The sequence below is a fragment of the Haliotis asinina genome, chromosome 11, assembly GCF_037392515.1.
Source record: "Haliotis asinina isolate JCU_RB_2024 chromosome 11, JCU_Hal_asi_v2, whole genome shotgun sequence".
Classification (NCBI taxonomy): Eukaryota; Metazoa; Mollusca; class Gastropoda; order Lepetellida; family Haliotidae; genus Haliotis; species Haliotis asinina.
Window position 1 is genome coordinate 56,848,898 of NC_090290.1, and position 25,513 is coordinate 56,874,410.

General features: G+C 40.7%; 1 protein-coding gene across 4 annotated transcripts in view; it reads left to right on the plus strand.

Moving 5' to 3' along the window:
* The window catches only part of LOC137255811 (RNA-binding motif, single-stranded-interacting protein 3-like), a 324,056-nt gene that overhangs the window by 103,196 nt on the left and 195,347 nt on the right, over positions 1-25,513 (plus strand). For all 4 annotated transcript variants that reach the window (XM_067793352.1, XM_067793353.1, XM_067793355.1 and 1 more), the window contains one exon: positions 19,003-19,185. In XM_067793352.1, coding sequence (XP_067649453.1) covers positions 19,003-19,185 — 183 coding nt within the window. The remainder of the gene's footprint in view (positions 1-19,002; positions 19,186-25,513) is intronic.

Genomic DNA, 25,513 nt, shown 5'->3' on the forward strand with positions numbered 1-25,513 from the left:
TCCTGTTGTATCACCCTTTGTTAAATGGTGATATGTTAGTGATGTTTCTGTCAGTGATGATGGGGGTGAAAATGAGGATGATTCTGTCTGGAATGAGTGTGAGCTTAGTTTTATGCTCAACTTTCAACAGTGTTCCATCTATATGGTGGCAGTCTGTAAATCATTCGAGCCAGACAATCCAGTGATCAACAGCATGAGTATTGATCTACACAATTGGGATACAATCACACGTGTCAGCCAAGACTAATAATCGTGCTTGTTGACTCATGAATTACTGAAGACCAATTCTAACCTGGTTCTTCGCGGGTTGTCTGGGATGATGATGATGATGATGATGATGATGATGGTGATGATGATGATGATGATGGTGGTGATGATGATGATGATGATGATGATGATGATGATGATGATGGTGATGATGATGATGATGATGATGGTGATGGTGGTGATGATGATGGTGATGATGATGATGATGATGATGATGATGATGATGATGGTGGTGATGATGATGATGATGATGATGATGATGATGATGATGGTGATGATGATGATGATGATGATGATGATGATGATGATGATGATGGTGATGATGATGATGATGATGATGATGATGATGGTGATGATGATGATGATGGTGATGATGGTGATGATGATGATGATGATGATGATGATGATGATGATGGTGATGATGATGATGATGGTGATGATGGTGATGATGATGATGATGATGATGGTGATGGTGATGATGATGATGATGATGGTGATGATGATGGTGATGATGATGATGATGATGATGATGGTGATGATGGTGATGATGATGATGATGATGATGATGTCATTCAATCAGTGAAATAATTTGGTGAAATTTGATAATGGAAGATGTGTTTGATAGCTATATTTCAAAGACTATACTGACACAAGATTGAATCAGCGATGACAGTGTGTGGAAAACAAATAAAGCCAGCAGCATGATCCACATAAAGCACCTGATATCATGATATTAATTTCATCAACGACATAAAGTTTGAATAATGTATGAAAAAACGACCTTAAATCTGGACAGGTAAACAATGATTCTATCAGTGTTCTCCCTAAGGGAGAATTCATACCCAACAAATTCCTTCAATCACAAGGTACACAAGTGTCATGTTTTGTCATGTCCACTACACAAACAGACTCGAGTTGCAGATGAAGCAATGATGGGGCCTCATCCCAGGACCCTGCCTCCTCAGCATTACTAGTAGAAGCCCAGACAGAAATTTATTCACATCATTAATTGAAGGAGTGGAGGAAGATTAGTAAGGCAACACCACAGGCCAGGGTCCTTTGGAAACCTGAGCTGTTGACTCTGTGATGGAGGGGTCAAATGACCTCTGTGACCCTGATGTCACCTGGATGACCTCTGATCTGACCTGCCCTTACAATTCAGACTGACCCCTACCCATATCCCTTGCTAGTTGTAATCCCCTCCATATGGCTTACCTATTACCCCCCTCCCCCATCTCGGCTATCACCCTCCTCTGCGTATTCCTGCATCATTCTCCTCTACCCCTACCTCCTTTCTATCACCCTCCCCTACCCCTACCTCTTCTCTATCACCCTCTCCAATGTTTCCTCTGTCACCCAGGTGTCTTCTCCAACAAACCCTCTATCCCTCACCCCTAACTCTTCTCTGTCACCCCTACCCAGGTCCCCACTATCACCCCTCCCATAGACTTCCTATCACCCTCCTGCACATCCCCTCTCCCACAGTCCCTCTGTTGCTCCTCCTTCACAGCCCTCTTTTAACCATCCCCCATCTCTGCTCTCCCATCCCTCCCCATGTCTCCTTTAATGCTACCCCACCTCTCCTCTATCACCCCTACCCACATCCCATATACCACCCCTCCCCATGACTCTATCACCTCCCCCACCTCTCCTCTATCACCCCAACCCACATCCCATATACCACCCCTCTCCACGTCTCTATCACCTCTCCCACCTCTCTTCTGTCACCCCTACCCATATCCCATATGGCACCCCTCCCCATGACTCTATCACCTCTCCCACCTCTCTTCTGTCACCCCTACCCACATCCCATATACCCTCCCCATGTCTCTATCACCTCTCCCACCTCTCTTCTGTCACCCTTACCCACATCCCATCTACCACCCCTCCCCATGTCACTATCACCTCTCCCACCTCTCTTCTGTCACCCTACCGACATCCCATCCACCTCCCTTCCCCATGTCTCTATCACCTCTCCCACCTCTCTTCTGTCACCCTACCACATCCCATCTACCCCTCCCCATGTCTCTGTCACCTCTCCCACCTCTCTTCTGTCACCCCTACTCACATCCCATCTACCACCCCTCCCCATGATTCTATCACCTCTCCCACCTCTCTTCTGTCACCCTACCCACATCCCATCTACCTCCCCATCCCATGTCACTATCACCTCTCCCACCTCTCTTCTGTCACCCTACCACATCCCATTTACCCCTCCCCATGTCTCTGTCACCTCTCCCACCTCTCTTCTGTCACCCTACCACATCCCATCTACCTCCCCTCCCCATGTCACTATCACCTCTCCCACCTCTCTTCTGTCACCCCTACCCACATCCTATCCACCTCCCCTCCCCATGCCACTATCACCTCTCCCACCTCTCTTCTGTCACCCTACCCACATCCCCTCCACCTCCCCTCCACATGTCTCTATCACCTCTCCCACCTCTCTTCTGTCACCCCTACCCACATCCCATCTACCCCTCCCCATGTCTCTATCACCTCTCCCACCTCTCTTCTGTCACCCCTACCCACATCCCATATACCCTCCCCATGTCTCTATCACCTCTCTCACCCCTCTTCTGTCACCCCTACCCACATCCCATCTACCTTCCCTCCCGAAAGCCCTTTTTACCCAACAGTCCCTCTTTCACCCTCCCCCCACGTCCATCTGCCATCCCTCCAATCTGTCTGTATTGGACAGACACCTTCCTACAAGTCCAGTGAAGTCAGGTCCAGTGTACAGACAGACTGGCATCTGTTTGCTGTTTGCTAGATAAGATAAGATGCATCTACTGCGGCGACACACACATACATACACGTCAGTTTACACAAACACACATGTAACATTTGGAATACATTCATAAAAGGAATAAAGCAGACAAGATATGGATTCATGTGTGTGGTAAAGAAAATCTTAAAAATTAAACTCTGTAGGAATCAGATCAAACTCACAAGTTTTCTCTGTTCTGTATTGAGTTACTGACACTTGATGACATAAGATATTTATGACACAGATTTCCATGCAGAAGTGGGATGATGTTCTGTACACTATAAATATATGGACAGTTGGTACAATTATGCTGATGTGTGTAAAAATGGGTTATATAATGGCATTCGTAGCAGTAAACTAAATGGAACTAGTTATCCCCCTGGTATGTAACGCAGGGGGATATAGTCGACGCCTCATCTGTCTGTCCGTCCACTGTCCGTCTGTCCGTAATCATTTTGTTTCCAGAGCATAACTCAGAAACCGTTCAAAATTTTTAGACCAAACTAGATAGATATAATAATATCAACCTATAGCTGTGCCTTTTGCTATTTACAGAGTTTTGGCATTTTTATATTTTTTTTATTTTCCATGGAACATTTTGGTGGTAGTCTCATGGTGAGGTGGGCTTTGTTTCTGGAGCAGAACTCATAAACTTAGATATATCAATCAGAACCCAAAGTGGTTCAAACCCAGATTTACAGATTTTTGTGATTTATTATTTTCTCGGTTTCCATGGAAACGTATCGGACATAGCCTCAAAAGTAAGAGGTGTGTTTCATTTCCGGAGTAGAACTGAAAAGCTGTTGAATATTTTTCCGCAAAATGTGGTGGATGTATCAATCAGAACCTAAAGTGGTGCCTTTTGCTTTGTACAGGTTTTTGTGATTTCTTACTTTCTCGATTTCCATGGAAATGTTTCAGACTTAGTCTTAAAATGGAGGAAAGGGGATGAGCACAACTCACAACCTTCCAAATATCTGTCAGCAAAACTACATGAGTGGTGCCATTTGCTATTTACGGGTGTTTGTGATTTATTATTTTCTGGGTTTCCATGGAAACGATTCAGTCTCAAAATGGAGGGATAAGCTTTGTTTCTGGGCATAGCTAGAAAACACTTTAAAATCTTTCAGCAAAACTTGGCAGATATTTGAGGCAGACCACAGAGTGGTGCCTTTTTCTATTTACAGTGTTTTGGCATCTTTATTTTTTACGATTTTCGTTGAAACAATTCTGACTTAGTATCAAAATGGACAGATAGACTTCGTTTCCGGAGCACAACTCATAAACCAGTTCATATCTTTCAACAGATCTTGGCAGATATATGAGACAGATCTTAAAGTGGTGCCTCTTGCTGTTTACAGATATATGGCATTTATATTTTTCATGACTTCCATGGAAACAATTGAAACTTAATCTGAGAAAACATCAAGTAACTGTCAGACGATTTGTCCTTTCAAATATGTAGATGTGGATCTTCTGATGACTCTTGTTTTTCATTGATCCATTCATTGTACAAACATAAATGAGTCCGGTAGATGTTTATGTGTGTACAGCTACTGAAGAGCGTGGGATAGAAGTGACTACAGTAATTCTAAATGCCTTTTAAAGATTGCCAAATTTACAGTAATCTAGTTTTGAAAAGGGCATATTAGAAGTAGGGGTGGGCAATAACACTGTATGACACACTTCACAGTATGACACACTTTTTGCAACCAGTTCTCCCAATATGATCGCCAATTTCCATGACCATGATTGGTAAGTTTCATGATGTAATCAAAACATTTCTTTGAAAGGCATTTTAGAAGTTGTGTAGATGAAGGAAAACCAAATTCTATGGATAGTCAACTTCTTTATTGCAATGGATGCAACGTTTCGATGCGGGTACTAACACCATTAATAACTTGCATAGCTGTAACTAGGTTTTCCTGAAACTAAACATGTATATTTCCTTTATTTCATTATACATTAAAAGCTTTGACAATATTTATTGGTCATATAATTGCGTTTGTGTGACTTTTAAACCATGTAAATTAAAAAAATAGATTGTACTTCATAAATAAGCCAAAATGGCGGATGCCAGTGCAGACACTTTTTCTCAAGATCCAAACTTGAGAGTGAGGTCTTCAGTTTGGAAACATTTTCAGTTAATCTATTGTACAATCACATCTGAGTCCTGCCAGTGGCCAGTGGCATTGTTTTGAAAGAAAGGAAATAGTAATTTCATTATTTTAAACCATGTTTGTAAACCATTACAAAACCTATTGCATTACAGAATTAATTATACGAATTAATGATAAGTGACATACAAATATAAATACATAGATCCATACAAATTTAAAATAAGGATATATTTTAAGTTGTTGGGCAGTGACTTAAAACAATCAAGTCTGGTCCAGATGATCCTGTGATGGATGCCATGGGCAGCGACCCGTATTATCAAGTACAGTGACTGGGTATAAGTATCAAAGTTTGAGAACCCATAAAGAGCAGGGTTAATTAGGCTTGGCCTTCTGCAGTCCATGTTTGTCACAAGTTGTGACTGACTTCTTTGAGTGGCATTTTTACAAGCTGGGACAATTTGACAAACATTATGGATTTCTGCTTGACAACGGTACTGGAGTCGGTATCACAACACTCTTGTAACAAAGAAGGTACTGGAGTCGGTATCACAACACTCTTGTAACAAAGAAGGTACTGGAGTCGGTATCACAACACTCTTGTAACAAAGAAGGTACTGGAGTCGGTATCACAACACTCTTGTAACAAAGAAGGTACTGGAGTCGGTATCACAACACTCTTGTAACAAAGAAGGTACTGGAGTCAGTATCACAACACTCTTGTAACAAAGAAGGTACTGGAGTCGGTATCACAACACTCTTGTAACAAAGAAGGTACTGGAGTCGGTATCACAACACTCTTGTAACAAAGAAGGTACTGGAGTCAGTATCACAACACTCTTGTAACAAAGAAGGCGTTATCCATAAAGTTTCTCAATTGTTTGGTGATTAATGCTATCTGGTAGTCAAGCTCATAGATGTCACTGGATTGTGTGATCCAAACTTGATTATTAAGCATATAGCTGGAGTTTATCTAACAATAGAACTATAACAATAGGTTGAAAATTGTGTTTCAGTATAAAAGCATGGAATCGATTGATGGTCTTTTGGTCACTGCGACCAATCTTTGATTATTTCTATTAATCGGAACACCACTAGTCCAGACTCGATTATTAAGCATATAGCAGGAATATTGCAACATTTAACAACAAACAAACACCAGCCCTGCCGAGCCTGTCCTTTCAGTTGCCATGTGCATCAAGCAGGACATGGAGCTGGTTCTCACCAGCCACCATTGGACAGCATTCCATATTAATGATGTGAAGTCTCTTTATGAGGGCTTTATGTGTCTAGACTGTTATACTTTGGCAAGAATTAGTGGGCTGCTAACCGTGTCATGACTGTTCATCTTCATCCTGATCAGACTTATAGTCTATCAGAACTGAAGGGGTCATTGTCGGGTAATACAGATGTGTATCCCAGGTACGTTTCTGTATAGAGAAATAAATTCCACCAAAATCAGATAACAGAAGGAATCAACGAACTGAAGGGGTCATTGTCGGGTAATACAGATGTGTATCCCAGGTACGTTTCTGTATAGAGAAATAAATTCCACCAAAATCAGATAACAGAAGGAATCAACGAACTGAAGGGGTCATTGTCGGGTAATACAGATGTGTATCCCAGGTACGTTTCTGTATAGAGAAATAAATTCCACCAAAATTAGATAACAGAAGGAATCAACGAACTGAAGGGGTCATTGTCGGGTAATACAGATGTGTAGCCCAGGTACGTTTCTGTATAGAGAAATAAATTCCACCAAAATTAGATAACAGAAGGAATCAACGAACTGAAGGGGTCATTGTCGGGTAATACATATGTGTAGCCCAAGTACGTTTCTGTATAGAGAAATAAATTCCACCAAAATTAGATAACAGAAGGAATCAACGAACTGAAGGGGTCATTGTCGGGTAATACAGATGTGTAGCCCAGGTACGTTTCTGTATAGAGAAATAAATTCCACCAAAATCAGATAACAGAAGGAATCAACGAACTGAAGGGGTCATTGTCGGGTAATACAGATGTGTAGCCCAGGTACGTTTCTGTATAGAGAAATAAATTCCACCAAAATTAGATAACAGAAGGAATCAACGAACTGAAGGGGTCATTGTCGGGTAATACAGATGTGTATCCCAGGTACGTTTCTGTATAGAGAAATAAATTCCACCAAAATCAGATAACAGAAGGAATCAACGATAAGTGCATTCCTTATCATGTGTGATTGAGTTTTAGTTTTATGCCGCTTTGGCAATATTACATCAGTGTCATGCAGGGGTCACAAGAAATGGCCTTCACACATGTGGGTATTTGAACCTGCATCACTGGCGTGATAACCAAGTGCTTGAACCGCTAGGCCACTCCACTGCACCTACTTCTTGTGCACTTAGCTGGTTCTGTGACATACAAGATTTGGATTTGAACTGTTGATCTGTATAAGATGCCTCTCTGTATGCTTTGTAGAGTGAAATTGTTCTTAAGAAACAGCAGCAATGTGTAAGCAACACTTGGATATTCTGCAACACACAGGTTTATCTACTACATGGGTGCGGCAACAGGATTTGGTTCCAGGTTGAGGAATATGGATCTATCTGGGTACTGGAAACTGTTTTATTCACTTTCTGCTTGACAAGTATTAGGTGAGCCACGACCTGACAAATGACCCTAATTTGCATATATGGGAATGCCCTCTAGAACATTCCATTTGAAACAAGGGGGAAACAGGTTGTAATCTAAATATTGAAAAGTTCAATTTCCTCTTGCGAATCATGTCATGATGGTGTTTTGCTGAACTAAATCGCTTTACAAGACACGTGTTAAACTTTCGCTATATTGATTTCATGCCACGGTCATGCCATGTATTGCCTGTGCTTAATCACCAAACTACCTGTAGCAACCATGTTTATTTGTCCAGATTACATGCCCAGCCTGCTTGTCACAAACACATTCACTGCGCTCATCTAATACTTGTCAAGCAGTACTTTTACTGGAAATTACTGGTTGGTACCTATCTGTAGTATACGTGTGGACAAAAAACCCTTCAGCTGTCACAGAATCTTTTATAACCATGAATTGTGGTGAACCTCATCCAGCATGGAATTTTAAATTTTATCTGTTGATTGTAAGCATGCTTACAAAATTACCTCTGTTCTGTAATAGAATATTGTCTTATTTTAAAATACTCCATTAGTTTCTAAAATTTTGTCATCACTTCAAATTGAAAACAAGAGAAAGAAAAATGATCGTTTTTGTAAATGGTCGAGATCCTTGCCCTGGGCCAGGGATTTGACTTGTCAGTCTGTCAGTGATGTTTATGGTCAGTCTATGGTATTGGGAAGCCAACATTGTCAGCGTTGTTGTCACTGTCACTGTTGTTATCTCACTGTCACTGTTCACAGTCAATCAATCAGAACAATGACCATGAGCCACTTTCAGACCTTTGATGTTTGTCAGTCACTGTGACTTGAAAAACACCACCACAGTACTGGACATCTGTCAGACCAGCTACACTGTTTCCTACTTTTATCAATTTCTGTTGAGTCTTACATTTCTTATTTCCATATATATTACAGTGTGTCAGCAAGTTTACCACAAATACAGATACCACAAGGCCAAGTTACCAAAAATCTAAGTTTTCATAAAACCAAGGCACCACAAAACCCAAGTTGCTACAAAACTAAGTTGTTACAAATCCAGGGTATCACAAAATAAGATGCTTACAAAAGAAGACTAATGAATGTGATGAGTCTGTGTTTCAGACACACTGCCATCATATTATAACATGCACAGTGGAAGTAACTGTGATTTCTTTGCTTAGAGGGACACTTCCAAGAAGAAATTTAATAATTATTTTTTATGAGTATAATTTATGAGTATCTTTATTTTTTGTTCATACACCAAAGCAAATACATTTCTAACTTATCTATATCTGACTGAAAGGTATTAATAAATCTTAAAACTATATATAAATTTCTGCTCACTTATGAAAAACAAAAAAAAATAAAATAAAAAGAAAAAAAACGAAACAGGCAATGGGTTGTTCTTTTTAGTCAGTGATTCTGTTACACTTATGAAACTGTCAACCATTATTAGATAGCATCTTTCTATTATTACTGAAGGGCAATGTATGGTGCTGCCAGGCTTACTAGCACTATGGTATATATTGTATATCAACTGTTTGGTGCATATAAGACCAATATCTAGTCTGTAAAATTAACATACTTTGCAGAAGAAATGATGTCTAAGTCATGTAACCCAAAGCGCAATAAAAAGGAGTCCAGAGGCTTCTTCATTTCAGATTTTCCTGAAACTGTTGTTATCTAAAGATTCCAGACTTCCATGGACTTGGGTATATTTGTTTCAGGGTATGTTTGATAGACGAGGTTAAGTATGAGAGTTCAGAATGTATCAGAATGTACCATTAAGCACTCTGCATAAATAAACTTGCTGTCGACATGTGACCTCTACCAAACTGTTGCCATTTTCTAGCAGTAGACGGGTCATTAATTTTGGGAACAGCATCACCTGAGCCGATTCTTAATGCACTTCATAGAAATGGGCCAATTTGAAAAATGTTGATCTGATTATAACAGAGTTAAACAGGTCCAGAATATGTCAAAAGGAAATTGTCTGAATGTGGAAAGCCCAGTGTTGAAGTGAGTACATATGAACCAGATGATTGTTAGGGATACTGGAGGTCTAGAACAATATATTCTAATATCCCCCCCAGGTCCCACCAAAAGTCCCTGAATGTTTTTCAGCCGTCTCAGACAGGGCCATATCCTTTGCTTAAGGGTAATAGTCAGCGCATGGTGGTTAGGAAAACATCAGCATGTAAGCATTCAGTGATGAAGTGCGTGAAGACTGTGGCTTTGGAATCAATGAATGGTCAATGTGGAAACTGTTCTCCCTGTGCGGAGATAGATTAATGGAATTTTTTGTGGGAATTCTCACATGTATTAAACTGATATGAAATTTCAGTCAATACTGAATCTTTTATTGCCGATTTATTTTCGAATATTCTACCCAAAGTTCATGATTTATAAAAACCTTTAGATGTTGCCATGGGAATTGTGATGTTGATGGTGGAGCGAGAGTATAGTTGAGTCAAAAATAAAATTCTGTGTACTTGGCATTGATAACATTTTCCTGTTTTATGGTCAGGCTAAACTGATTGGTTCTTGTTTTCCAGATTTGCTTGTTCGGAATTCTGCAAAATGTGGAACAGTGAGTGAGTTTGTTTTTAACGTCACATCGGCAGTATTGCAGCCATACCGTGACAAGTAGAACAGAACAGAGTTGTAAAGTATCTATATGATTGAAAATACATTAAAACACCTTGAAAACACAGAGCTGGTTTCTGTCCTCTGTTTTTGCAATTGTCAACTAACAAGTTACTGGAAGTACAGACATGACAGTGTGCTGGCACATGATCCTGGGCATAGAACTCAGATCACAAATCAGTTGAAGTTAAGTTTCATTGGCAATCTAAGTAAACTTATCCTCAGTACTTTTCGTTACATTCCACTACTGAGTCTAAAAAATCTTATGGGAGGTTGTGTCAGGTAAGCTTTGAGACTGACCAATCAGAACACAGCTTACCAAATCACGAAAGTGGACATTCGCACATACCTTTTGAACTTTTAATCTCGGAAAGGTTTGTACCCGAACGATTCCAAATGCTATTTAGCGTTCTGGATGATGCACATGGTGAACGTTATAGCGTTATAACCATGACAATGGTGAGTAAACAGTCGCTGAAAATAGTGTTTTTGTCAGTGTTCTAGGATGTCATCTTACGGAGATATTAGCTAATTGTAACAATGTCAACAGGAGCACCAAAGTGTATATACTGCAGGTATACTACTTGTTAGACTCAGTGGTGGAGTGTAACAAATAACACTGAGACTAAGTTTACTTAGATTGGCTTCATTGGGTGTGGAGAGTTGCAGCATGCGTGACGTGATTGCGACCTTGACCATGAAGAGTTTTTAGGACTCCAGTCCTGCAAGTGAGTTTGTTATAAACAGCCTCTGTTCACCCAGTGGAAAATGGGTACCTGTATGATAAAGTCATGTAACTATAACCCTTTAACATCAAACAGGCAGCGTGGGTTATCCAGGTAGTCATACAGACCCTAAAGCAAATGTATCCAAGAAAATCCAAGCAAATCTAGAAAATGTAGCAAGACTAGATTTCCAGAGTTTTAGAAAATGAAGAAAGTCTCAAGGCTCGTTTTTATTATATTTTACACTTATAGCTATGAACATTTTTTATGTTCGTTTCAGACTATTTGTTAGTCTAGTTATCCAGGGTAATAATAATCACATTGATTGGACACCTTGAGCATGCATTGTGGGTTTCTCGAAGGTACTTTTGCACCACAACCCTTCCACAACCTTGACATCGCTCACACTAGGAATAACAGAGTGCCAACCCACCAATTATCCGCATTATCAAGTGGCCGAAGATTTTTGTGTCACACATTGCAACCTTTTTGCCAGCACATTTTCTTTAGTTCTTTGCAGGATTCAAACTCTGACATTTTATTGGTGTCACTAGTAATTTCATTTTCAGTCAGCTCTGTGAAGTTCATTTATCTAATTTTCTGGAGCATTTCCATAATGTGTCTATATGATTACTAAAATATTATTAATAATAATACTGTATTATTTGATACATAATTTGTTTCATATTCTAATATATTCCAAAGATATTTTTTTGAATATTTATCCACCAATCAACACTGACATAATCTTTTATGTTTCTGCCTTGTGGCATATTTATCAAGTGGATCTAAAAAAACAGGAAACCTAATGGGCTTCCTTTATCTCTCATAGAGTGATACGTGCTGGCAGACAGAGTTGCCATGTTCTGGCTGGCTATCAGTGGAAACCATAACGTACATTTTAACAGATACATACATTTGTACTTACACTGGAGTACTGTAAGCATTATAACATGATATTAATCTTGCAGCAGCCATTCAATGGCAGTGTTGTGCTGATAAGGAGGTTTATCTTATATTCCACCTCAGTGCATTGAACAGCGAAATGGGATCTTATATTTTTGGTTTTAAATTTGGGCTATTTTCAAGTTCTTATTTTGTCTGTTAGATTTTTTAACATTGTATTTTGACATATATTCACTGGAATTTTTTTTTTAAGCTTTTACAGCTGATGTCCTTTCCCTTTATTGGTGCAGTAACAACTTTGATACTCTCTAGAGTCCACTCTACAAAGAAATAACATTAGGCATTAACTAGCAGTTTGGATATTAATTTGGTGGGCCATTTTGATACTGATACTGATAAGGACAGTGGTGATGAAAGAGATAATGATACTGATGATGACAGTGGTGATGATCTTGATGATGACAATGAGAATTTTTGGTGTGTATGACAATAGCATTATGTTGATGGTGACAATGAAGATAGTGATGATGATGATGATGATGATGACGATGATGATGATGATGATGATGATGATGATGATGATGATGATGTCAGTAATGCTGACATCAACAAGGATATGATGTCATTGTGACAACAGTTTGAAAACAGAACAACCCAAGACAACATATAAGGATAAGGAAATAACACATTCCTATTGACAATAGACTTCTGAAGAATGTTCCTGTGTCTCTGATCTTTGTACATGACAGTAAAGATGGGTGGGGCTGCTAAAGGCATGACTTATATGTCTAACTTGCTTGAGTGGCCCAGTGTCACCATCCTGATCCGCATTGAACATGAAAGCGGGTCATGTCAAAGGGTGACCAAACAAGTTCCTGTTTTCTACCCTGGGGCGGCTTGTAAATATTTCCTGTGTACAATTCTCCATTTTGTCAGGAATGTTTGTCAACTTCACACACCTTCAGATGACACGAATGTTGCAAACATCTCTGGGTTTTTCCAGAACACATTCAGGAGCTCTTAACTCTTTTTGAGTAGCTCATATAGTGTGTCCAGTTTCTATTTGTCCTGCAAATTGCAAGGTTTTTCCAATTTGTGACTGATGAAGAAATAAATCTTGTCAAGAAGTATAATCATGTGTAAAGGAAAATCAGTCACTGGTGGTAGTGGGGAGATACTGTTTGTCAGGGTTGATTTTACACATTGGTACAATCAGTGATCCAAGTCCTTTCTGAGGCTCCTTGCCATGCACCACAGAATGATGCTAAAAGCAGTTTTTAGTTTCACTTACTTGGTAATCATTGTTTGCACAATTTGCATGTCAAGAATCATTGATGAATGCTGTCATCGTCAACATCAACATGATTACCATCATCATTATCAGCAGCAGCAGCAGTAACAACTGCATTTTCCCCACTGTAGTTATCACCATTATTATCGTCACTACCATTGTAATCATTGTCATTCCCCACTGTCATCATCATCACTACCATTGTAGTCATTGTCATTCCCCACTGTCATCATCGTCTGTACCATTGTAATCATTGTCATTCCCCACTGTCATCATCGTCACTACCATTGTAATCATTGTCATTCCCCACTGTCATCATCGTCTGTACCATTGTAATCATTGTCATTCCCCACTGTCATCATCGTCACTACCATTGTAATCATTGTCATTCCCCACTGTCATCATCGTCACTACCATTGTAATCATTGTCATTCCCCACTGTCATCATCATCACTACCATTGTAATCATTGTCATTCCCCACTGTCATCATCGTCACTACCATTGTAGTCATTGTCATTCCCCACTGTCATCATCATCACCACCATTGTAATTATTGTCATTCCCCACTGTCATCATCATCACTACCATTGTAATCATTGTCATTCCCCACTGTCATCATCGTCACTACCATTGTAATCATTGTCATTCCCCACTGTCATCATCGTCACTACCATTGTAATCATTGTCATTCCCCACTGTCATCATCATCACTACCATTGTAATCATTGTCATTCCCCACTGTCATCATCATCACTACCATTGTAGTCATTATCATTCCCCACTGTCATCATCATCACCACCATTGTAATTATTGTCATTCCCCACTGTCATCATCATCACTACCATTGTAATCATTGTCATTCCCCACTGTCATCATCGTCACTACCATTGTGATCATTATCATTCCCCCTGTCATCATCGTCACTACCATTGTGATCATTGTCATTCCCCCTGTCATCATCGTCACTACCATTGTAATCATTGTCATTCCCCACTGTCATCATCATCACTACCATTGTAATCATTGTCATTCCCCACTGTCATCATCGTCACTACCATTGTAATCATTGTCATTCCCCCTGTCATCATCGTCACTACCATTGTAGTCATTCTCATTCCCCACTGTCATCATCATCACTACCATTGTAGTCATTGTCATTCCCCACTGTCATCATCATCACCACCATTGTAATTATTGTCATTCCCCACTGTCATCATCATCACTACCATTGTAGTCATTGTCATTCCCCACTGTCATCATCGTCACTACCATTGTAATCATTATCATTCCCCCTGTCATCATCGTCACTACCATTGTGATCATTGTCATTCCCCCTGTCATCATCGTCACTACCATTGTAATCATTGTCATTCCCCACTGTCATCATCATCACTACCATTGTAATCATTGTCATTCCCCCTGTCATCATCGTCACTACCATTGTAATCATTGTCATTCCCCACTGTCATCATCATCACTACCATTGTAATCATTGTCATTCCCCACTGTCATCATCATCACTACCATTGTCATCATTGTCATTCCCCACTGTCATCATCGTCACTACCATTGTAGTCATTGTCATTCCCCACTGTCATCATCATCACTACCATTGTAGTCATTGTCATTGCCCACTGTCATCATCATTGACCACCACCATTGTCATTGGTCATGTTTTCACTTTCACCGTTGTTTTCTTCTTCCTCCTCCTCTACCTCATCATAATTGTCATCAACACTTCATTTTCTTTGTACATTCCCTTGATGAACTTAAGTCCTCGACACAGTTAATTTCCCTTGGCAGCTCTCCCTACCCAAACAATCCTTGACACAAAAGCCTCTTGCAATTGTGATGTCATCATAAACAATGGTTAACAAATACTAGGCTTTTACCACTGTAGATCAAAATGCACTTCTTGTTGAACCATGCTCACCGAGATATCTAGCTACCAGATAATGTTTTCTTTATCTGTCAAGGTAGAAAATTTATTGTACACCTTCTATATCTAGTGGTATGTTTTCACACTTGTATTTTTCACACGTGTTGCAAATTGGCAGGTGGATTATGGTTGAGAATGTGCTTACCCATTTCCTACCAGCAAAGAAAGACATTATATTTGCAGATCCCAAACAAGCAAAATGTTGACAGTTGTTTATCACAATGCATGTGAAAACATTAACCATCACTGGATGTAGATCCAGATGTATGTATTGTTTACTTGGAATACAACACAATCTTAAGCTCAGACATGTGACTAAGAAGCCTTCGATGCAGCATCCACCTTGACCCGGTCACTGTGACTCTGTAGAACGTATTGCTTCAAAGTAAGTACGATGTGCAGATTCAAACATTGCATAGACAAAACAAACTGGGCAACACTCCACCATTTATGATTTATGGCATCTTGTCATCCAGTGGGGTGGTTTAGATTCATTATAGGCTAGAGACTGCACCTCCATTAACAGGAGTGAGTTTAAGCAGTATGGGCATGTGTTTGTTAATGAAGTCTATTTAAGAGGTTTTGTTTGTATTTGATTATAAGTGTTTACATTGTTTCTGTAGTAGACCCGTGCAGTGGGATATCCTACTGGTTAAAGGCACTATATCACACCATTCTTCTCTAACATTGAATAAAGAATTTCTGGCAACAATGATCAATCTCAGCCCTCATTGAAGCTGTCATATAATTCATTCCCCAAAGGATTTCCAAGTTTAGATTACTATAGCAAATTAAAAAGTTTGAATTAATTAATGCAATTTTGCATTAAATTTACTCTCGCGCCCTCTGCTGGTTGAACATTATGCAAACCTCATAGAGTTATGTCCCTTGGAGCTTTCTTTATGAATATCTTATGCAAGCATGTAACTGAAACCAGTTTGACAAACACTGACAACACATACGACAGTTTTCAATGTACGGAGCAATTATTTACTTTCCATATATGGCAAATGTTCTTTGTTTGGAAGCTGTTCACCTCCATGTTTCAATTATTGATTTAAGGCAAGTTGTAAAGGATAGTACGTCTTTTATTGCATCAAAAGGGAATCAAAGTGAATGCATATGCTTCAGCATATAAAATATAGGCCAAAATATTGTCATTTGTGACATTGTACCTTTGACGTGATACCAAGGTCCAGGTTTGAATCCCAATATGAATATTGTATGTAAACCATTACTTGTGTCTCCAACTTTGAGACTGCTAAAATGTTGCTGAAAGCAGCACAACAGATACTCACTTAGTTACGTTAACTGGATTAATCTTCTTGTCATTTAGGTAAGTGCATGAATTTAGTTTTACGTCTTTTTGATCAATATTCCAACAAAATCACAATGGGAAACATCATAAATAGGCTTCACACATTGTACCATGTGGGGAATTGAACATGGGTCTTCAATATGACCAGCAGATGCTTTAGCCACTAGGCTGCAATTGTGCCTGTTTTCATGATGAGATCAGTTTGCACCAGTGTAGGTGCCATTTGGATCTAGATGAGATTCCATAGAAGATTTACTGATGGCTCTTCAGCATTTATATCACAATCATCCACCGTTTGAGAGAGCAGATCACTGAATGACAAAGAAAGAATTATTGATTCTGCCTAAACCATAAGGATGAGTTTATTAATTACTGTCTTATGGTGGTTATACCGAGGGTTATTGATTCAAACAATAATGTTCGATGTATGAAAATGGTCTGCTATAATTTACTCCGAACTGATAGCCCTATGGTTAACGTTTTGTAGCAAGCAGGTACCTAGACCAATGCTTCTGAATGTATATTATTTTGATAGTAACAAACCCATATAAATTGAAAAGGAACCCCAGGGAAACCAGATGCTGAACTTGGAGAAATCTAAACATGCTTTAGTGTTCCAGAGAGAGCTTGGCAGTAGCAAAAATAACATGGTTCAGGGACTGTGATACAGACTATCCAGTACCTAGACTGTCTTAAAGTCCCTAAACCATAATTTCTTTCCCTACATCCAAGCCCAGCAGTGCTGAGGCTCTAAACGAAGCAGGTCTCAATTTCCCAAGGGTCCAGTCTCCCTTTATGTGGGTTTGTTTCTGTCAAAGTTATATATTCAGAGACTAAACATTCGTCTAGCTGGTACCATGTGCTGCACATTAAAATACACTGCTTCATTCACTCTTTCTCCATGTGTAGTTGCTGCCATGTACAGCACTGATATGATTTTCACACTCGCCTTGAACACTTTCGTCAAGAGAGTTAATAGCTGAAACATCTTTTAGTCACCCTAAAATAGGCAAACAACATTCTTAATACAGACAGAAGTAAGTGCAGGAAACTGTCAATCAACTGACAATAAAGATGTTTTCTTAAGACTAGATAAAGTTTCTTCATACTAAGTGACAACCATATTTGTCGGATTGAATTCATTATCACAGGCGTCTGCTTCCCACAACCAGACACAATGGGGGTGGCATTATGGAATCTTAATGCATTCCTGATAGAAATTAGTCGTGAATAACTGCAAAATGGCTGACGTGGTTTTAAGCAAAATGTATTCACTCACTCACTCACTTCATAGAAATATACGTTATGAAATGAATGAAAGTTCTCTGTAGAAATCATTATTCTTTCATGTCTATTCCAAGACAGTAATTGGTTTGATAAATTCATAAAAATAGACAAAAAATTTAAGAAAAATGTTACAAATATAAGGAAAATTGATCCATGTGGTTCTTCACATTTCCAAATATGGAGTAACAAGAGCTGGCAGCAGTGGTCCCATGTGTTATCGCATTACTGGTCTGTCCGGCTCCATTTCTTGCCGTTTGGGAAGAATCAATAGACAAATAACTAGTGTTCATGCACGACATCATGCAATGATGATAGGCTTACAAGTGGCTTCTGAAGCTGCAGTGAACCATTAGCTTGGGCCTTGTTTCACAAAGTGATACTTTTGTGTTGTTTCAATTAAGACAGTCATAGCTATGTTGACTTTCATATGAGCCCATGTTCATTTGTTGTCATTACCGGCTGTCTGAGAAATAGTCTATACAAGATAGACACACTACGTGATGTGTCAATACTGGAGCTATGTTTGTTTAAGTCTGTATGTCTGTACAGTGTACAACTTATGACAGTCTTAGTTACGAATGCTTAATGTCAAGGTCTTTGTTCATCTGTAATCAATATGGTAGACAGCAGGGTCTTTACAAAATAGAAAAGCTACTTTATGTGTCAATCCAGGGACCAAGTCTCCTTTACCCAATGATAAAAATATATATGAAATATTAAATATTAAAGTATATCATGGGCAGATATAATGAAGTTGTGAGTGAGTGGGTGAGGTTTTTGCTGCCTTTATCAATATTCGAGCAGTAATATTTCTAGGGATACCAGAAATGGGCTTCACACATTGTACCCATGTGGGGATTCAAACCTGGGTCTGCAGCATGTCGACCAAACTCTTTAACCACCAGGCTACACATCCGCCCCTGAGATTGAGAGAACCAGACGAAAGGATATTAGGTCAAATCAATGTTCATGCAAATGGAACCCTTAAGCATGTATAGAAGTGAAACACTGACAGTCTGAATGATAGTCATAATCCATAAACAACTGTTAAAACTGATATTTGGTCAAAATATTACTTACACTCAATTTTTTCTTTTCCAGCAAACTAGGCCAGTGTATGCACCAAAGAACACGACAATGTCACCAACTGCCACCCCCACAGCACCAGGGTACCACACCCCTCAGGGATCATGGACCCCCACCCCCTACTACCGATCATCAGGGGTAGGGATGCGGTATTCACAGCCCCATCCGGCAGCTTATGGCAGCTATGCTCAGTCACCGGTAGGTCATCTGTTTCTTTGACAACCTCAGGTTTAGTTGGGGTGTTCCAGTCACAACCAGGGCTTTAGTTGGGGTGTTCCAGTCACAACCAGAGGTTTAGTTGGGGTGTTCCAGTCACAACCAGACCTTTAGTTGGGGTGTTCCAGTCACAACCAGAGGTTTAGTTGGGGTGTTCCAGTCACAACCAGAGGTTTAGTTGGGGTGTTTCAGTCACAACCAGAGGTTTAGTTGGGGTGTTCCAGTCCCAACCAGAGGTTTAGTTGGGGTGTTTCAGTCACAACCAGAGGTTTAGTTGGTTTGTTCCAGTCCCAACCAGAGGTTTAGTTGGGGTGTTCCAGTCACAAACAGAGGTTTAGTTGAGGTGTTCCAGTCCCAACCAGAGGTTTAGTTGGGGTGTTCCAGTCACAACCAGAGGTTTAGTTGGGGTGTTTCAGTCACAACCAGAGGTTTAGTTGGTTTGTTCCAGTCCCAACCAGAGGTTTAGTTGGGGTGTTCCAGTCACAACCAGACCTTTAGTTGGGGTGTTTCAGTCACAACCAGACCTTTAGTTGGGGTGTTCCAGTCACAACCAGAGGTTTAGTTGGGGTGTTTCAGTCCCAACCAGAGGTTTAGTTGGGGTGTTCCAGTCCCAACCAGAGGTTTAGTTGGGGTGTTCCAGTCCCAACCAGAGGTTTAGTTGGGGTGTTCCAGTCCCAACCAGAGGTTTAGTTGGGGTGTTCCAGTCACAACCAGAGGTTTAGTTGGGGTGTTCCAGTCACAACCAGACCTTTAGTTGGGGTGTTTCAGTCCCAACCAGACCTTTAGTTGGGGTGTTCCAGTCCCAACCAGAGGTTTAGTTGGTTTGTTCCAGTCCCAACCAGAGGTTTAGTTGGGGTGTTCCAGTCACAACCAGAGGTTTAGTTGGGGTGTTTCAGTCACAACCAGACCTTTAGTTGGGGTGTTTCAGTCACAACCAGACCTTTAGTTGGGGTGTTCCAGTCCCAACCAGAGGTTTAGTTGGGGTGTTTCAGTCCCAACCAGAGGTTTAGTTGGGGTGTTCCAGTCCCAACCAGAGGTTTAGTTGGGGTGTTCCAGTCACAACCAGAGGTTTAGTTGGGGTGTTCCAGTCCCAACCAGAGGTTTAGTTGGGGTGTTCCAGTCACAACCAGAGGTTTAGTTGGGGTGATCCAGTCCCAACCAGAGGTTTAGTTGGGGTGTTCCAGTCCCAACCAGTCCTTTAGTTGGGGTGTTCCAGTCCCAACCAGAGGTTTAGTTGGGGTGTTCCAGTCCCAACCAGAGGTTTAGTTGGGGTGTTCCAGTCCCAACCAGAGGTTTAGTTGAGGTGTTCCAGTCACAACCAGACCTTTAGTTGGGGTGTTCCAGTCCCAACCAGAGGTTTAGTTGGGGTGTTCCAGTCACAACCAGAGGTTTAGTTGGGGTGTTTCAGTCACAACCAGAGGTTTAGTTGGGGTGTTCCAGTCCCAACCAGAGGTTTAGTTGGGGTGTTTCAGTCACAACCAGAGGTTTAGTTGGTTTGTTCCAGTCCCAACCAGAGGTTTAGTTGGGGTGTTCCAGTCACAACCAGAGGTATAGTTGAGGTATTCCAGTCCCAACCAGAGGTTTAGTTGGGGTGTTCCAGTCCCAACCAGAGGTTTAGTTGGGGTGTTCCAGTCCCAACCAGAGGTTTAGTTGGGGTGTTCCAGTCCCAACCAGAGGTTTAGTTGAGGTGTTCCAGTCCCAACCAGAGGTTTAGTTGGGGTGTTCCAGTCCCAACCAGAGGTTTAGTTGGGGTGTTCCAGTCCCAACCAGAGGTTTAGTTGGGGTGTTCCAGTCACAACCAGACCTTTAGTTGGGGTGTTCCAGTCCCAACCAGAGGTTTAGTTGGGGTGTTCCAGTCACAACCAGAGGTTTAGTTGGGGTGTTCCAGTCACAACCAGACCTTTAGTTGGGGTGTTTCAGTCCCAACCAGAGGTTTAGTTGAGGTGTTCCAGTCCCAACCAGAGGTTTAGTTGGGGTGTTTCAGTCACAACCAGAGGTTTAGTTGGTTTGTTCCAGTCAAAACCAGGGCTTTAGTTGGGGTGTTCCAGTCACAACCAGAGGTTTAGTTGGTTTGTTCCAGTCACAACCAGGGCTTTAGTTGGGGTGTTCCAGTCCCAACCAGAGGTTTAGTTGGGGTGTTCCAGTCCCAACCAGAGGTTTAGTTGGGGTGTTTCAGTCACAACCGGAGGTTTTGTTGGGGTGTTCCAGTCACAACCAGGGCTTTAGTTGGGGTGTTCCAGTCCCAACCAGAGGTTTAGTTGGGGTGTTCCAGTCACAACCAGAGGTTTAGTTGGGGTGTTCCAGTCACAACCAGAGGTTTAGTTGGGGTGTTCCAGTCCCAACCAGAGGTTTAGTTGGGGTGTTCCAGTCACAACCAGAGGTTTAGTTGGGGTGTTCCAGTCACAACCAGAGGTTTAGTTGGTTTGTTCCAGTCCCAACCAGGGCTTTAGTTGGGGTGTTCCAGTCACAACCAGAGGTTTAGTTGGGGTGTTCCAGTCCCAACCAGAGGTTTAGTTGGGGTGTTCCAGTCCCAACCAGAGGTTTAGTTGGGGTGTTCCAGTCCCAACCAGAGGTTTAGTTGGGGTGTTCCAGTCACAACCAGAGGTTTAGTTGGGGTGTTCCAGTCCCAACCAGAGGCTTAGTTGGGGTGTTCCAGTCACAACCAGAGGTTTAGTTGGGGTGTTCCAGTCACAACCAGAGGTTTAGTTGGTTTGTTCCAGTCACAACCAGGGCTTTAGTTGGGGTGTTCCAGTCACAACCAGAGGTTTAGTTGGGGTGTTCCAGTCACAACCAGAGGTTTAGTTGGTTTGTTCCAGTCACAACCAGGGCTTTAGTTGGGGTGTTCCAGTCCCAACCAGAGGTTTAGTTGGGGTGTTCCAGTCCCAACCAGAGGTTTAGTTGGGGTGTTCCAGTCACAACCAGAGGTTTAGTTGGTTTGTTCCAGTCACAACCAGGGCTTTAGTTGGGGTGTTCCAGTCCCAACCAGGGCTTTAGTTGGGGTGTTCCAGTCACAACCAGAGGTTTTGTTGGGGTGTTCCAGTCACAACCATGGCTTTAGTTGGGGTGTTCCAGTCACAACCAGAGGTTTTGTTGGGGTGTTCCAGTCACAACCATGGCTTTAGTTGGGGTGTTGCAGTCACAACCAGAGGTTTAGTTGGGGTGTTCCAGTCACAACCAGAGGTTTAGTTGGGGTGTTCCAGTCACAACCATGGCTGTAGTTGGGGTGTTCCAGTCACAACCAGAGGTTTTTTTGGGGTGTTCCAGTCACAACCATGGCTTTAGTTGGGGTGTTCCAGTCACAACCATGGCTTTAGTTGGGGTGTTCCAGTCACAACCAGAGGTTTTGTTGGGGTGTTCCAGTCACAACCATGGCTTTAGTTGGGGTGTTCCAGTCACAACCAGAGCTTAGCTGGGGTGTTCCAGTCACAAACGGAGCTTTGGATGGGGACTTCACCATCACAACCAGAGCTTTTAGCTGGTGTTTTCCAGTCGCAACCAAAGCTTTTTTCCATTCACAACCAGAGGTTTGGCTGGGACTTTCATTCACAAACTAAGTTTTGGCTGGAGTGTTTCAGGCACAAACTAAGCTTTGTTTGGGACTTTTCTACCACAGCTTGTTTCACTGGGTAAAGTCTTGTTGACAAACATACCTTTGATTTGGACTTTCCAGTCTAAACCTCTGAATCTTTATTGAGACAGCACAGTTACAAGCCCAGTGATCAGTTTGGACTTTTCAGTCATGACCAGAATTTGATTGTGGCCCTTCAGTCACAAACTGACTTAAAATTTGTTTTAGTATTGTTTTTCAGGTTTTTGAAAAGATGGTTGCAGTATTGGTGATGAATTTTTTGTGAATTCATGACTGTCTGTTTTTTTGTATTTGAGTAAGTTTAATCCTCTCTCTCTTTCTTACAATTATGCATAATAAATCAGAAAATCAGAAACAGATGGTTACAGGTGGAACCTTGCCAAACTGCACAATCAAAGCTTGCTTCATAGATAGCGTTATGATTTAGTTTCTAATTTCCTCTCTGTGAGGGTCCTCCTAGTCTTACTACTCAACTCCTGATGGGGAAATTCCATTTCTCCACTGTTTGACAAAGCCGAGTTAGAGAATTTTTACCACTCTTTGCAATATTACATCAGGTGATCTCTGACATGTTGTCTTTATGTGCAAGCTACCTCTAGACAGACTTATCATGATGCCTTCATAAGTCAGTTGCAAAAAATACTTATCAAGTGAAACGTTATGAAATTTGTCATCTGCGATTTACACTAGCATTTTTACCTTTACCAAGGCATTGCCACATGTAACGTTAATTAAGAAACAGATACTAATCTGGATATTCATGATTTTTGGAAATGTACAGATTTAGAGATTTTTGAGAAGTAATCGTAAAGTTGAAAATGATATTGTTTTCCAAACTATGCAGTTAATCATGTGAATTGTGAAACTCTTGTATTTACTCAGGCGTCAGTTATTCCCTGTTCCCTTGTTGACACAATTTGGGGTTGATGTCTCTTCAAGTCTTGACCATATCACCATTTTCAACTGGAACAGCTACATACAGTATATACATAGAGCACTTTACACCCTTTTACGAATACATGTTACCATTTAGAAAGTGGTCAGATGTAACATATGGTATAACTGAGATAACATTTTCTTTGTAAAATACGGGATGGTGGGGTAGCCTAATGGTCAAAGTGTTGGCTTGCCACACCGATGACCTGGGTTCGAATCCCCACATGAGTACAATGTGTGAAGTCCATTTCTGGGTGATGTCTGATGTTGTTGGAATTTTGCTAAAAGCAGCATGAAACCAAACTCAGTCAGTCAGACTCCTGGATTCAAACCCACACTCTCAGACTCGGGCTTCTAGTAATCCAGCACACAAAGTCCGATGTCTGCCACCATGATGCTGTCACTGGCACAAAACACATAAGGTGGTTCCAGTGCTTTGTCTGTTGTTTTGGCTCTATTACTGGTACCCTGAAACCTTTGTCATGCCTAGATGATTCCACCTACTGTACCACCTTATAGCTGGAATATTGATAAGTGTGATATTAAACAAACAAGCACAGATTATTCTCTACACACTTGTGAGTTCTGTTCACTTTAGTCAACAGCAGTATGATAATGAGACTTGGTCATGTATTTAGTTCAAATTTAACCTGTAACCTGTTTTCTTATTGCATGCAATACCTTTGCATTTTGTGAGGCCCAGCTTTTGTGTCCCTCTCAATAATGTTGCTAGAATATTGCTAAGAGTTGTGCAAACTAAATTCATGCACACGCCTTAGCATTTAGGCTCAAAACGTTTCAGTTAATCCTTGTACCTTGATAAAATGAGGCAGTGAGACACTAGATTCATTAATGTGTCAAAGGAGAACATGCTCACATTCATAAATGTAATGCATGTTCAACATAATGAACTCTGCCTTGCAATTACAAAGCAAGTGACTGTAGAACTCTTAAACCTTTTGTTCAAAATTTAAATAAAAATTAGAGGAGCAGCGCCCTTGACCTTTGCAGGTGGGGAGCTTGAGGCATGGAAGACTGCATTCACACGGCTATGTATATACCTGTTTCAAAAAGCAGTCTTTGTTCTAATGCTTCAACTGTGAAGAAAAATTTAAAATTATTTAAGTTGTACATGTATGCTTTCTGTATGTACATTCCACTTTCTCTGTGTTATATAGATAATAACCGTTTATATAGATGATAACATAGTCAAGGTGAATAAAACCAAGAGATGCCTGCGTCACAGTTAGTTTGGTGTAAGAGGGTACGTCATGCAGCTTACGGATGTCTCTTTATATGGTCTTGTGTTTTGTTGTGCAAATCACAAACGCATTTATCAAAGGGCAACATTTTGTTAATGAAAGTGAAGAAAACCTTTCCATATTTCATTTGCTCCTAAAAGCAGAGTTGAATGTGTGAAGAATATGGCTGTGAATCACAATCAAATAGTGATGATTCCATGTGTTTTTCCTGCCCATAAGTAGCACCAATCACTAACACTACCATGGCAAAGCGATTGAATCTCCTGAAGAATAATCATCCCCAAGTTGTTGTTTTTTCTGTTTCTTAAATGATTTTATAAAAATTAGATAATGTAATCAATATATGCTTCAACTTTCACCAGAGTTGACTTTTAAATCTTTTGAAATTTTTTGTCCAGGAAAATTAATCATAACATAGGTTTATTGTATGAATGAAGCATAGCACAAAATGTTAATGAGTAAACAACGAGGGACATAAAAATCCCAGTTACCAGAGGTCGAATAACATCATTATTTGATTAAA